General features: G+C 45.0%; 1 protein-coding gene across 1 annotated transcript in view; it reads left to right on the forward strand.

The window, feature by feature from the left end:
• MYO3B (myosin IIIB) overlaps positions 1-13,611 on the forward strand; it is a gene marked incomplete at both ends in the record, with an annotated part of 398,588 nt that overhangs the window by 277,197 nt on the left and 107,780 nt on the right. Inside the window, one exon of the mRNA XM_082630334.1 lies at positions 11,281-11,382. Coding sequence (XP_082486460.1) covers positions 11,281-11,382 — 102 coding nt within the window. The remainder of the gene's footprint in view (positions 1-11,280; positions 11,383-13,611) is intronic.

Genomic DNA, 13,611 nt, shown 5'->3' on the forward strand with positions numbered 1-13,611 from the left:
TTGATATCTAGTCTCATAGCATTGTGGTCGGAAAAGATACTTGATACAATTTCAATTTTCTTAAATTTACCAAGGCTTGATTTGTGACCCAAGATATGATCTATCCTGGAGAATGTTCCATGAGCACTTGAGAAAAATATGTATTCTGTTGTTTTTGGATGGAATGTCCTATAAATATCAATTAAGTCCATCTTGTTTAATGTATCATTTAAAGCTTGTGTTTCCTTATTTATTTTCATTTTGGATGATCTGTCCATTGGTGAAAGTGGGGTGTTAAAGTCCCCTACTATGATTGTGTTACTGTCGATTTCTCCTTTTATGGCTGTTAGTATTTGCCTTATGTATTGAGGTGCTCCTATGTTGGGTGCATAAATATTTACAATTGTTATATCTTCTTCTTGGATCGATCCCTTGATCATTAGGTAGTGTCCTTCTTTGTCTCTTCTAGTAGTCTTTATTTTAAAGTCTATTTTGTCTGATATGAGAATTGCTACTCCAGCTTTCTTTTGATTTCCATTTGCATGGAATATCTTTTTCCATCCCCTTACTTTCAGTCTGTATGTGTCTCTAGGTCTGAAGTGGGTCTCTTGTAGACAGCATATATATGGGTCTTGTTTTTGTATCCATTCAGCCAATCTGTGTCTTTTGGTGGGAGCATTTAGTCCATTTACATTTAAGGTAATTATCGATATGTATGTTCCTATTCCCATTTTCTTAATTGTTTTGGGTTCGTTATTGTAGGTCTTTTACTTCTGTTGTGTTTCTTGCCTAGAGAAGTTCCTTTAGCATTTGTTGTAAAGCTGGTTTGGTGGTGCTGAACTCTCTCAGCTTTTGCTTGTCTGTAAAGGTTTTAATTTCTCCATCAAATCTGAATGAGATCCTTGCTGGGTAGAGTAATCTTGGTTGCAGGTTTTTCTCCTTCATCACTTTAATTATGTCCTGCCACTCCCTTCTGGCTTGTAGAGTTTCTGCTGAGAGATCAGCTGTTATCCTGATGGGGATTCCCTTGTGTGTTATTTGTTGTTTTTGCCTTGCTGCTTTTAATAGGATTTCTTTGTGTTTAATTTTTGACAGTTTGATTAATATGTGTCTTGGCGTATTTCTCCTTGGATTTATTCTGTATGGGACTCTCTGTGCCTCCTGGACTTGATTAACTATTTCCTTTCCCATATTAGGGAAGTTTTCAACTATAATCTCTTCAAATATTTTCTCAGTCCCTTTCTTTTTCTCTTCTTCTTCTGGAACCCCTATAATTCGAATGTTGGTGCGTTTAATGTTGTCCCAGAGGTCTCTGAGACTGTCCTCTGTTCTTTTCATTCTTTTTTCTTTATTTTGCTCTGCAGCAGTTATTTCCACTATTTTATCTTCCACCTCACTTATCTGTTCTTCTGCCTCAGTTATTCTGCTATTGATCCCATCTAGAGTATTTTTTATTTCATGTATTGTGTTTTTAATCGATGCTTGATTCATCTTTAGTTCTTCTAGGTCCTTGTTAACTGTTTCTTGCATTTTGTCTATTCTATTTCCAAGATTTTGGATCTGGGAAATAGAATCTTGGATCATCTTTACCATCATTATTCTGAATTCTTTTTCAGGTAGACTGCCTATTACCTCTTCATTTGTTAGGTCTGGTGGGTTTTTATCTTGCTCCTTCTCCTGCTGTGTGTTTTTCTGTCTTCTCATTTTGCTTATGTTACTGTGTTTGGGGTCTCCTTTTTGCAGGCTGCCGGTTCGTAGTTCCCGTTGTTTTTGGTGTCTGTCCCCAGTGGCTAAGGTTGGTTTAGTGGGTTGTGTAGGCTTCCTGGTGGAGGGGACTAGTCCCTGTGTTCTGGTGGATGAGGCTGGATCTTGTCTTTCTGGTGGGCAGGTCCACGTCTGGTGGTGTGTTTTGGGGTGTCTGCGGACTTTTTATGATTTTAGGCCACCTCTCTGCTAATGGGTGGCGTTGTGTTCCTGTCTTGCTAGTTGTTTGGCATAGGGTGTCCAGCACTGTAGCTTGCTGGTCGTTGAGTGAAGCTGGGTGCTGGTGTTGAGATGGAGATCTCTGGAAGATTTTCGCCGTTTGATATTATGTGGAGCTGGGAGGTCTCTTGTGGACCAGTGTCCTGAAGTTGGTTCTCCCACCTCAGAGGCACAGCACTGACTCCGGGCTCCTCAATTTGGGATGATGTGTTGTCTATTCATGTATTCCACAGATGCAGGGTACATCAAGTTGATTGTGGAGCTTTAATCCGCTGCTTCTGAGGCTGCTGGGAGAGGTTTCCCTTTCTCTTCTTTGTTCTCACAGCTCCTGGGTCTCAGCTTTGGATTTGGCCCCGCCTCTGCGTGTAGGTCGCCGGAGGGCGTCTGTTCTTCGCTCAGACAGGACAGGGTTAAAGGAGCAGCCTCTTCGGGGACTCTTGCTCACTCAGGCCGGGCGGGAGGGAGGGGCACGGAGTGCGGGGCGAGCCTGCAGCGGCAGAGGTCGGCGTGACGTTGCACCAGCCCGAGGCGCGCCGTGCGTTCTCCCAGGGAAGCCGACCCTGGTTCCCGGGACCCCGGCAGTGGCGGGCTGCACAGGCTCCCGGAAGGGCGGTGTGGGCAGTGACCTGCGCTCGCACACAGGCTTCTTGGCGGCAGCAGCAGCAGCCCCAGCGTCCCACGCCCGTCACTGGGCTCCGCGCTTTCAGTCGCGACTCGCGCCCGTCTGTGGAGCCCCTTTAAGCAGCGCTCTTAATCCCCTCTCCTCGCGCACCAGGAAACCAAGAGGGAAGAAAAAGTCTCTTGCCTCTTCGGCAGCTCCAGAGTTTTCCCGGACTCCCTGCCGGCTAGCTGTGGCACATTAGCCCCCTTCACGCTGAGTTCTCGCCGCCAGCCCCAGTCCTCTCTCTGCGCTCTGACCGAAGCCCGAGCCTCAGCTTCCAGCGCTGCGCGCCCCGGCGGGCGAGCAGACAAGCCTCTCGGGCTGGTGAGTGCCGCTCGGCACCGATCCTCTGTGTGGGGATCTCTCCGCTTTGCCCTACCCAGGTATGTGGGGAGTTTCTTGCCTTTTGGGAGGTCTGGGGTCTTATGCCAGCGTTCAGTAGGTGTTCTGTAGGAGTTGTTCCACGTGTAGCTGTATTTCTGGTGTATCCGTGGGGAGGAAGGTGATCTCCTCGTCTTACTCTTCCGCCATCTTACCCGGAAGTGGCCCATGCTTCTTGAAGGTGAAAATAATTAGGTAGATATTTTTCAGTCTGTCGAATCTGTGCATAAGCAGGTTGTTGATCACAAGCCAAACAGTAGAGGAAAGTCAAGCGAATGTACCATCAAGAGAAAAGGTCCACTTTGAACAGACAGAAGGAAAGCAAGCCGCCCTTTGTCACTCCTTTATGCATCTGTATTTGTCATTCTACCTCTATTCCAATGTTTCTTTACTCACTCCACTTCTATCTCTTAGAAGGATTCCTGGTCATTTTGCACAAAAAAATATAACCCCTCAAAATGTGAGAGAAGACAGATTGTGAACTCTTCTTGGCAGGAGCCAGCTGCCTATCCTTTTCTGGTGTTTTAGGCCATTTCCACACAAGAGTAAAGCAGCATCTAGGGGAAAGAATTAACTGGAGCATCTGAGCCTGAGGTGAACTGTCAACTCACACTAGCTCCACTGTCTTCTAAAGCTCTGCTTAACCAAAGGCAGGGTGCCCTTCAGGCTTACACAAGGGTCCTGCTGAGTCCACTTGCACTGTCTGGCTTTCTCTAACTCTCTGTAGATAAAGGTCTGTGGCTGGCTTCTGACAACCACAGGCATAACGTTTTGGAGGGGGAAATGTTTGGGGGGACAAGCATTGTGATTTACTTGGGGAAAATGTGCCTTGTCTGTGAGCAGGGTCAGGACATACAGAGAGCCCTGGAAGCATGGCTTCAAGAAAGTGGTTTATAGCGGAGGGGAGGCCTGGCCGTAGCTTCAAGGTTTCTGTCGAGAAATGGGCTCTGCCAAACCTCAAGGGGCACAAGCAGTAGAATTCTTGCCATGAAATAACTTGTGATGCAAAGGCATGTCCTTTGCTATGGAATCAAAGTATTGCCTATGTTAGAATTAAGCACCCAGAGGGCAGGGTACTATTCACCTAATGCACAGAGAAGAAGCTGCAAAGCCAAAGTGGGTTTGACGTCCACTTGCCTGATATCCTACCAACATGGCATGGAAATGCTCAAGATGAAACTTTGGTGCAGCAGTTGGCACCCCAGGACTCAAGATTAAATTTCAGAGCAAACCCATGGATAGAACCTCTTCAGTTTGGAATCGCTTCCTTCTTTATGGACCTCATGTAGAGCTCTAGAACCTGGCTGCAAAGAGGCAGTGCCCAAAATGGTATCCTTACCACTTCAACATTGAGTGAAGCAACAACTTTATGATCAGTAATAATTGATTAATAATGGTGTCAAAACCACACTCGAGTTGCCTTTATGTCTTTTAATGTTTTTTCACATAGAATCATAAAATGTGGGGCTTCCCTGGTGACGCAGTGGTTGAGAATCCGCCTGCCGATGCAGGCGACACGAGTTCGTGCCCCGGTCTGGGAAGATCCCACATGCCGCGGAGCGGCTGGGCCCATGAGCCATGGCCGCTGAGCTTGCGCGTCCGGAGCCTGTGCTCCGCAACAGGAGAGGCCACAACAGTGAGAAGCCCACGTACCGCAGAAAACAAAAACAAAAAAAAGAATCATAAAATGTGGTATCACGTTTTCTAACCCTTATTAGTTATTGGGCTCTATCCAAGTTACAGTAAAGAAACATTCAGGGGAAAAATTAACTGTGCTATGGCAAGAATTATCAGGCTTTTTTCCTCAAAAGACTCCTGTGTGTACAAAGGCAAATTTTGTTTCCCCCTAAATAGATGAAACAGAAGCACAGAGAGTCTACATAAGTTGTCTCCCCTTATGTGTTACGTGAGCATAATGACTGGTATCAGAGCCCTCTTCTGAGTCTTTACCCAATGCTCTTTCTAGGAGAACATGCTCTACTGGATGGTTTCCATCTTGGATATGGCACATGGACATAGAGTACCAGTCAAAACTTTGGGGAGAGTTTTATATACCATCCTAAGCATGTGGACTTTGCAGTCAGAACTACTGACTTCAAATCCTGGCTATACCACCATTTGTCATATGGTTTGGGGGAAATTGCTTAATTTCTGAGCTTTAGTTTCCTTAGCTATTAAGTGAGGCTTGTTAAGGTCTAATTCTCTGGACTGTTGTGAAGATGATAGCAGATAATATACACAAAGCATCCTGCATGGGACCCGGCACATGGCAGATATTCAGTAAGTGTTAGTTTCCTCTCGGTTCCCCCTTCCTAAGTATGAACTTAACTTGAGGGGGAAAAAAATTGTCTGTGAAATACTCTTCTATGATTAGAATAATAATGTTATAACTTCAAAAAGATGAAACTATTTCTCTCACTTTTGGAGAAAAAAAATGGTACCTGTCAAATCTCAAATACAGTTACAATAAAGCCTTTATAAAAGAGAGAATTTTCCAAATCTTAACTTATGTCTTGCTTATCTGACAGGGAAAAATTAAAATACAACAATAGCATGTGAAAGATTTCAGGTGGTTTTGTTTTTATCAAGAGCTATTCTCCATCATGCTGAGAGCTTGGTTCATTTGTGTGGATACATGTTTCAGTGACCTCAAAATTGTTCCAACTTAGGTGGTGTGCTCCTGACATCATTTTTCCCACTCGGGTTTGAGGCCCTTCTGCAACTTGTTCTGTACAATAACAAGTCTCCTCCTCACCTCCTTCCAGAAGTCAGAAATTCTAAAATCCAGGAGTTAAATATCACTCAGATTTGCTGCTCTGCTGGTGTGGAAAGCAAGTCGCCTTTCAGATGTCTGAAGAGTTGGAAGATGTTGGTGAGCCTGTCACATTTAACCCACAGTGACAGGTGACTGGCAACATAACAACTGAGCGACAGCCATTTGGCCAAGAGTTCAAACCCCAACATGAAGAGCCATTGCAGGATCACGGCTTGATTTGCTGTGGCCATGAAGTCTGAATCACCCAGCACAGAGGCAGAGGCAGAGGTGACAGCTGGTAGCCATTCTCATCAATAAAGTTGTGACGAGTGAGATGTACAAGCGACCAGAGCCTGCTAATTTCATAGACTTTGAGCCAAGTGCTTAGTGTCAAAACCAGCTATGGTCAGTGATGCAAACGATTGTGAAGGGTCCCTCGTCAACAGCAAGGCTTTCCTCACCAGACTCTCCTCCTAGTGGGTTAGAAGCAACTGCATCCTGCTGTCCAAGAACAATCCAGTTTGAGGATAAGGAGGACTTATCCTTTTAGGTTTTTTAAATTCTGGTAACTTTTTGCAAGTCAGATTTATTGAGGTATAATTTATACAGAGTAAAACTCAGTTTGATAAAATTGGATGAACACATATAGTCAGGTAACCCCCTCCACAATCAAGAAAAGGAACGTTTCCAAAAGTTCTCTCATGCCCCTTCTGTCGTCCATCCCTTCCCCACCCCCAGCTACTGGTGACCACTAATGGTTTTCCTGTCCCTGTAATTTTACATTTTCCAAAATGTCGTATAAATGGAGTCATATAGTATGTAGATATTTGCGTCTGGCTTCTTTCACTTATCATAATGCTTTTGAGAGTCATCAGTGTTGTTACATTTATCAGTAGTTTGTTCTTTTTCATTGCTGAGCTGAATTCTGGTCTGTGGATGTACCACAGTTGTGTCCATTTACCAGCTAAAGGACACTTGTTTCCAGTTCCTGTGATTATGAATAAAGCTACTATAAACTTTCAGAAATTTGTCTTTTTAAGAAAAATTTAGAGGAAAGTAAATAACTTTGTTTTCTAAGAAGCCAGAATGATCCTAGAGGTAAGAGTTGTTTCCTTCTTGATTAACCAATAGAAATGCTTATTTTTATAACATCTTATACTTTTTGCATGGCAATTTACAATTCATACATTCATGCAAAGGACGTCCACTAACCTTATTCCTGTAATTATCATAGTAACCCTGAGAGGTAGGTTAGGGATTTTATCCCATTTTACAGATTGTGGCTAAGAAACCTCCCGCAATTCAGACTCCTGACTCCTGATCTGCTGTCCTTCCCCCCAAACATTCTGAACATCCTGTCTATAAAGAACACTCTGCTGGATGCTTTGGGGGTGGTCACAAAAACAACATAAAAATTTTGCCCTTTTTTTCCCCTTAAAAAGAGAGGAAGACAGTCCGATGCTCCGCATCATACATCATCAGGGAAATACAAATTAAAACACTGGTGAGATACCACTATTTACCTGTTAGAATAGCCAAAATCTGGAACACCGACAGCACCAAATGCTGGTGAGAATGTGGAGCAATAGGAACTCTGATTCACTGCTGGTGGGAATGCAAAATGGTACAGCCACTTTGGAAGAGAGTGTGGCGGTTTCTTACAAAACTAAACATGCTCTTACTGTATGATCCAGTAATCGTTCTTCTTGGTATTTCCCCAAAGGAGTTGAAAACTTGTGTCCACACAAAAACCTGCACAGATGCAGGCAGCTTTACTCTTAAGTGCCAAAACTTGGAAGTGACCAAGATGTCCTCCTGTAGGCGGATGGATAAACTGTGGCACATCCATACAACGGGATCATTTTCAGCACTGAAAAAAAGTGAGCTATCAAGCCACAAAAGACATGAAGTAATCTTAAATGCATATTACTAAGTGAAAGAAGCCAACCTGAAAATGATACATACTGTATGATCCCAACCGTATGACATTCTGGAAAAGGCAAAACTATGGAGACAGTAAAAAGACCAGTAGTTGTCAGGGGGTGAGGAGCTGTGGGAAGGGATGAATAGGCAGAACACAGAGGATTTTTAGGACAGTGAAAATACTCTGTATGGTACCATAATGGTGGATACATGTCATTATACTTTTGTCCAAACTCATAGAATGTACAGCACCAGGAGCGAGCTGTAATGTAAACTATGCAATTTGGGCAATTATGGGAAATTATGATGTGTCAATGTAGGTTCATCGATCGTAACAAATGTACACTTGATGGGGGATGTTGATGATGGGGAGACTGTGTATGTATGGGGGCAGAGGGTTAGAGGAGATCTCTGTACCTTCCCCTCAATTTTGCTGTGAACCTAAAACTTCTCTAAAAATACACACTTTTTAACAAGGGGGCACAGTCTCAGATGGAACCAGGACCAACACGCCTACCACAGCATTGACAGGAGTACTAAGCTAGAGCCAACTAACACAGCCACAAGGAGCAAATGATCTATGACGCCACCCCCCAGTCCTTTTTGGAAACAAGCAGGGCATAAATTATAAGAAATGAATCCAACCTGAGGCTGCTGGGAGTCGGGAGAGAAGAGAGCGGCAGTCCCTAGAAGCTGGAATGGAAGAGAAATTCCTCAGTGATGCTCCAGGATAGGAAGGAAACTGACCTCTAGGGTGAGGGAAAGCCTCCCTCCTTAGTCTCCAAGTTAGAGAAAGCAGTTCCCAGACAAGACTTTCTTTGAACTCTGTCAAAGTTTGACTGGAATAATAACTGGAATTAAGTAGTGAAGAATCAAAGTGGAAAATGCTCTCATAGGCCTAAAATTACTAGACTTGTTTTGTGTGGTGGAGATGGAGGCCAGGGTTTCTGATGCAGCTGTAGGGGGGAAAAATGTGTCAATGAGATTCTATTCTTTAAGAATTCGACTTTGTGCTGCTTTTGGTGGCATTTGCCTGTTGGACCTCCAACAAGTTGGCCTCTTTAAGTTCTGATAAGATGGCTGCTGACCAGCCGTCACTCCAGCCAGAAACCACAGGGTCCTCGCGCCATTGGCCCGCAGTGGTGAGGAGGGGAAGGCTGGGCTTCTGTGCCTCATCTTTATGCGCCCTCTCTGCCAGGTACAGTGGGCACCTTTGCCAGGTCCATGGTGAAGGCAGGAAAGCTTACCCAGCCTAGATCACCAACCAGGAAACCTACCCAGTGTCCCTGCTGGAAATAATGCCTGGGTCTGTCCTCTGGGTGGGTCATCAAACACCAGGCCAGAGCCTCCTTCTGCAGCGGCTAATCTGTGGGACCCTTAAAGGCCCAGGCATGTGAATGAAATAGTCTGAATTTTATTTCCATTTGTAAATTAAAAAATAGGACAGTGGAGGTTAATCATTTTTAAATGTTTAAATAAATGTGCTCTACCCTGTAATATTTAGGAATTCAGACTTTAGGGCAAAACTGCTTAGGTTTGAACCCTGTGTCTGCCATTCTCCAGCTGTGTGTGACTTTCCTGGGAAAATCATTTAACCTCCCTGTGCCTCAGTTTCCTCAGCTGTAAAATGGGAATAATAGTGGTCTCTGCCTTTTACAGTTCCTATGAGGATTAAATGAGTTAATTTTTATAAAGGGCTTAGGACACTGAATGGAACATCATAATTCATACATTTGTGTTTGTTAAATACAAACAATGGCCATTTCCCTAGCTCCTGTTCCTAGTTTTTCTCCCACCACCCCATCCCCACCTTGCCAGCCAATTCAAGCTGAATGCACATACTTGATCTTTTTCTCCTCTTTCTTCTAGTTAAACCTTTAACATCCATCAGCTCCCCCTTCTCATATTATTGTAGTTTCCTAGGGCTACAAATTACCACAAACTTTGTAGTTTAAAACAACGGATATTTATTCTCTCACAGTTCAGGAGACTAGAAACTCAGAATCAAGGTGTCACTGAGGTTGGTTTCCACTGGAGGCTCTGAGGGAGAATCCTTTCCATACCCCTCTCCTAGCTCCTTCTGGGTCCTAGCAATCCTTGTCATCCCTTGGCTTGTTAGACCCATCACTTCACTCTCAGCTTCTGTTGTCACATGCATTCTCCCTGTGTCTTTCTGTGTCTTCACATGGCCTTCTTATAAGGATACTAATTGCTGGATTTAAGACCCACCGTAATCCAGTAGGGCCTCGTTTTAAACTAATTACATCTGCACAGACCCTATTTCTAAGTAAGGTCACACATTCTGAGGTTCCCGATAGATATCTCTTTTTATTCTCACTCTCTGTGTCAGAATGCAAGCTCCATGAGGGTAGGGACTGTGTGTGCCTCCTTAAGTATAGCCTGAGTTAGCCGTCATTAGTTAACACGGGAATGTTTACTGGGCCTCCATAAAGGAATGGAGAGAGATGGCTGGGTGGGAGAGCAATGCTTGAAGCAGGAGAGCCATCCAGAAAGAAGGAGAGAGATGGCATAAAAAAAACCACATCTGAGGAAATAAAAAAGGAGAAAGGTCAGAGATCCCAAATATTCTAATATGGTATATCTAGAAGCACTGTCGGCAGGACTGGAAACAGCCAGAGTTAGGAGGAGGTGCAGACGAGAGGGAAAACAGGGTCTAGATCACAGGCCAGGGAGAAGGGAGACGGGACAGAGTTAGGGTTGATGCCTAAGGGAAGAGGCCGAAGACGGTCTCCTCTGTGGAGAGGAGGCCCCGGTGGCAGGATGGTTTCTTCTAAAGCCAAGGGATCCAGTTGGAAAGGACCTGGTCTCTCCAGATACTTGAGGTGGTCTGAGATGTGGGGACATCTTCAACCCATTGTGACCTTGAGGGTCGTGGAGCATGGAAGAAGACATGGGACAGCCGGGAACATCCCTTTAGCACCTTTACACCCAAGCCATCAGCTGTCTTGGTAGAGAAGTATTTAGGCGTTCATCAACATGAAGTAAGCTAAACTGGATGATGAAAAGCTGCAGTGGTGACATTCCTCGACTAAGAATTGTGTGTAGCCTGTTTTTTCCATGGCAGGGTAATTGACCGTTGACCCACAAAGGTCAGTGGACAGGACTGCATGACAAAAGAGGCCTGCCCTAGAGCAGACGTTTGGAGGGAAGTAGGAGACCTGTCTCTCTTTTTACTCTCAGGCGGAAACTGAAAGGCAACAGGAAAGCCATCCAGTTGTCAAACCAGGAGCCCTGGCCTAGTACACGCATGACTCTATTTGTCTCCCAGCTCCCTATTTCACTAACGCAATCAGTGAGACAGAAAGGTTACCCAACCTACCCAATGTCACCAAACTAGTAGGGAGTCCAGCCAAGACAGCTACTAATTCTCCTGTTCCCTATAGTTGTGCCCTTTCACAACCACACTGTATTAAATCTTCAAAATAACACTAAACCCATGGGTGAGATTCATCACCTCAGAGCCTCAAACCATAAGAAAAGTGTGGGTTTCCCTAGCCACACTGTATCTCCCACTTTGGTAATTCGTCTAGGTGTAGGGCATAACCTAGAGAAGATTCTGTTTTGTTTCATTCCACAGGGAGCCCTTCAGACCAAAGCTGTGATCTACACCCCACTGTTGCAGGGAGCACCAGGGGAACTGCCCAGGTTCAAGACTACAGTGAGCCCGGCGACCACAAAGGTGAGGTCATTAGAGGTTTGGGATGGGTGTCCTGTATTTGTGGACACTCCAGAGAAGATTCCAGAGCTGGAAATGATCACCTGATATGGACCCTCTGTCGGGCATTCTTTTTTTTCCTACAGGTGACAGCTGATTAAATTCAGGGGCAGCCTTGCAGGGGACCCTGCAAGGTGATTTCACAGAAGGAGAGAGAGTAGACAGAGATAAGCTCAAGCCCTCCCTCCGCAGCTGTACTGGGTGCCCAGTTACCTGTTCACTTGGGAAACGGGTCTAGTTGCAGCTCTCTGTACCAGCTGTCTCCCTTCCACCCATCCTCTTAGAGCAGACGCTGACATGTTTCTCTCTGATTTACCTTAAGACCTTCTGAAAGTTTAGCTTCCCAGGAAGATCTTTCTGTGGTCCTGACACTGGAACATGTTGAGAACATTCATGGCGGGAAGGAACACTGTGGACAAGAAGTTAAAACTTGGGTATCTGGTCTAAGCCTTCCCTTAATTACCATCATTGTAAAATGAGAGAATTGGACTAAATCAATGGTTTTCAAACATTTAAAAAAATTTTTTTTTTCAGTTTGAAGTTTTTTTCAGTTTGAAGTTCCCTGGACTTCCGCTTGAAGAAGAAGCTATGATTTTTAAAAATATGACCTTTAACGTTAATGCTAGCATTGTATGGAAAGAGAAGCTGAGTTGCCCTGGATTTCACAGTAGAGTTTGTAGTTACAGTTTATCCGCCAGGCCCAGTAAGGAGGCTCTGGGCGCTTCCAGCTCCTTTGGAATCTGCTGCCCAGCCTAGGTTTCAAGAAAATACACAACTGGAGCTTTACCTGGGGGCAAGGAGGTTAGGGTGTGGGAAAAAAAGGAAAGGGAGAGCCCCAGGAGCAGCAGTGTTTCTTGAACTTGAGGAGACGTGGAGGTGGAGACTGTGAGACACTTTTCATTTTCAAAAAAGGATGTCTAGGGCTTCCCTGGTGGCGCAGTGGTTGGGAGTCCGCCTGCCGATGCAGGGGACACGGGTTCGTGCCCCGATCCCGGAGGATCCCACATGCCGCGGAGCGGCTGGGCCCGCGGGCCATGGCCGCGGAGCCTGTGTGTCCGGAGCCTGTGCTCCGCGACGGGAGAGGCCACAGCGGTGAGAGGCCCGCGTACAGCAAAAAAAAAAAAAAAAAAAAAAAAAAAAAAAAAAAAAAAAAAAAAAGGATGTCTAGCTCTTACAGACCTGCAGTCTAGACCCTTTCTCCCTAGCAGAAGTCAGAAATAGGAGTCTTCTTCTTGCAGTCAGCACGCAGGTATGTTTTCTTTGGCCAGACACAGAGTTTTTGTTATGTTTTTTTACAAAAACATTGAACCCAAATGTTTTCAGATGGGGTGTACGTCCTCTGGCTCGCCACAAACCCCACTACTCCCCACCCTCTGCCTGACACTGCTCATATTCGTGTTACCTGAGTGACCCCAAAGGCATTTTGAGTTTGTAACACTTGCTATGTTGTTTTCTTTCTTTTTTTTTTTTTTCTCCTGATGGTCAAATGCTTTTTCATCCTATTTCAAAATGGTCCAGTGGAGGGCTTCCCTGGTGGCGCAGTGGTTGAGAGTCCGCCTGCCGATGCAGGGGACATGGGTTCGTGCCCCGGCCTGGGAAGATCCCACATGCCGTGGTGCGGCTGGGCCTGTGAGCCATGGCCGCTGACCCTGCGCGTCCGGAGCCTGTGCTCTGCAACAGGAGAGGCCACAACAGTGAGAGGTCCGTGTACTGCAAAAAAAAAAAAAAAAAAAAAAAAAGATCCAGTGGAGAATTGGCTCAATTTTCCTGGGAAATATGAATGGCTCTAGAATTCAGCCTGATTTTGGAAGGATTCAACTCCTCCAGAGAAGTCCCTCCCAGTGTTTCTTTATTCCACTTAACCAGAATACTTAAGGATGATTTCCTGAAGACAGGAGACCCATGTCTGGAGGAGCCTCTGTGGTCACACCTGCACATACCTCAAGTCTGATATTTTGTGAACGTTTCTGCTATTGAAGTTCATCATTTAGTTTTCTCAGCCATGTCACTGGTCTAATTCCTTTAACCTGATCTGCTCACTTAGAATGAATCACCCTATTTTACTCTACTGTTTTTCTCCATAGCTCCATTTCTCCAATCTCCTTGTTTAACAATTAATTTGCCAGAGAGGTGCCAGGTGATTCCAACTGTCACCAGACATATTTAACAATATTTGACAATTTAGGATTTTGC

This window comes from Mesoplodon mirus (assembly GCF_964341445.2).
Source record: "Mesoplodon mirus genome assembly, chromosome: 8".
NCBI lineage: Eukaryota > Metazoa > Chordata > Mammalia > Artiodactyla > Ziphiidae > Mesoplodon > Mesoplodon mirus.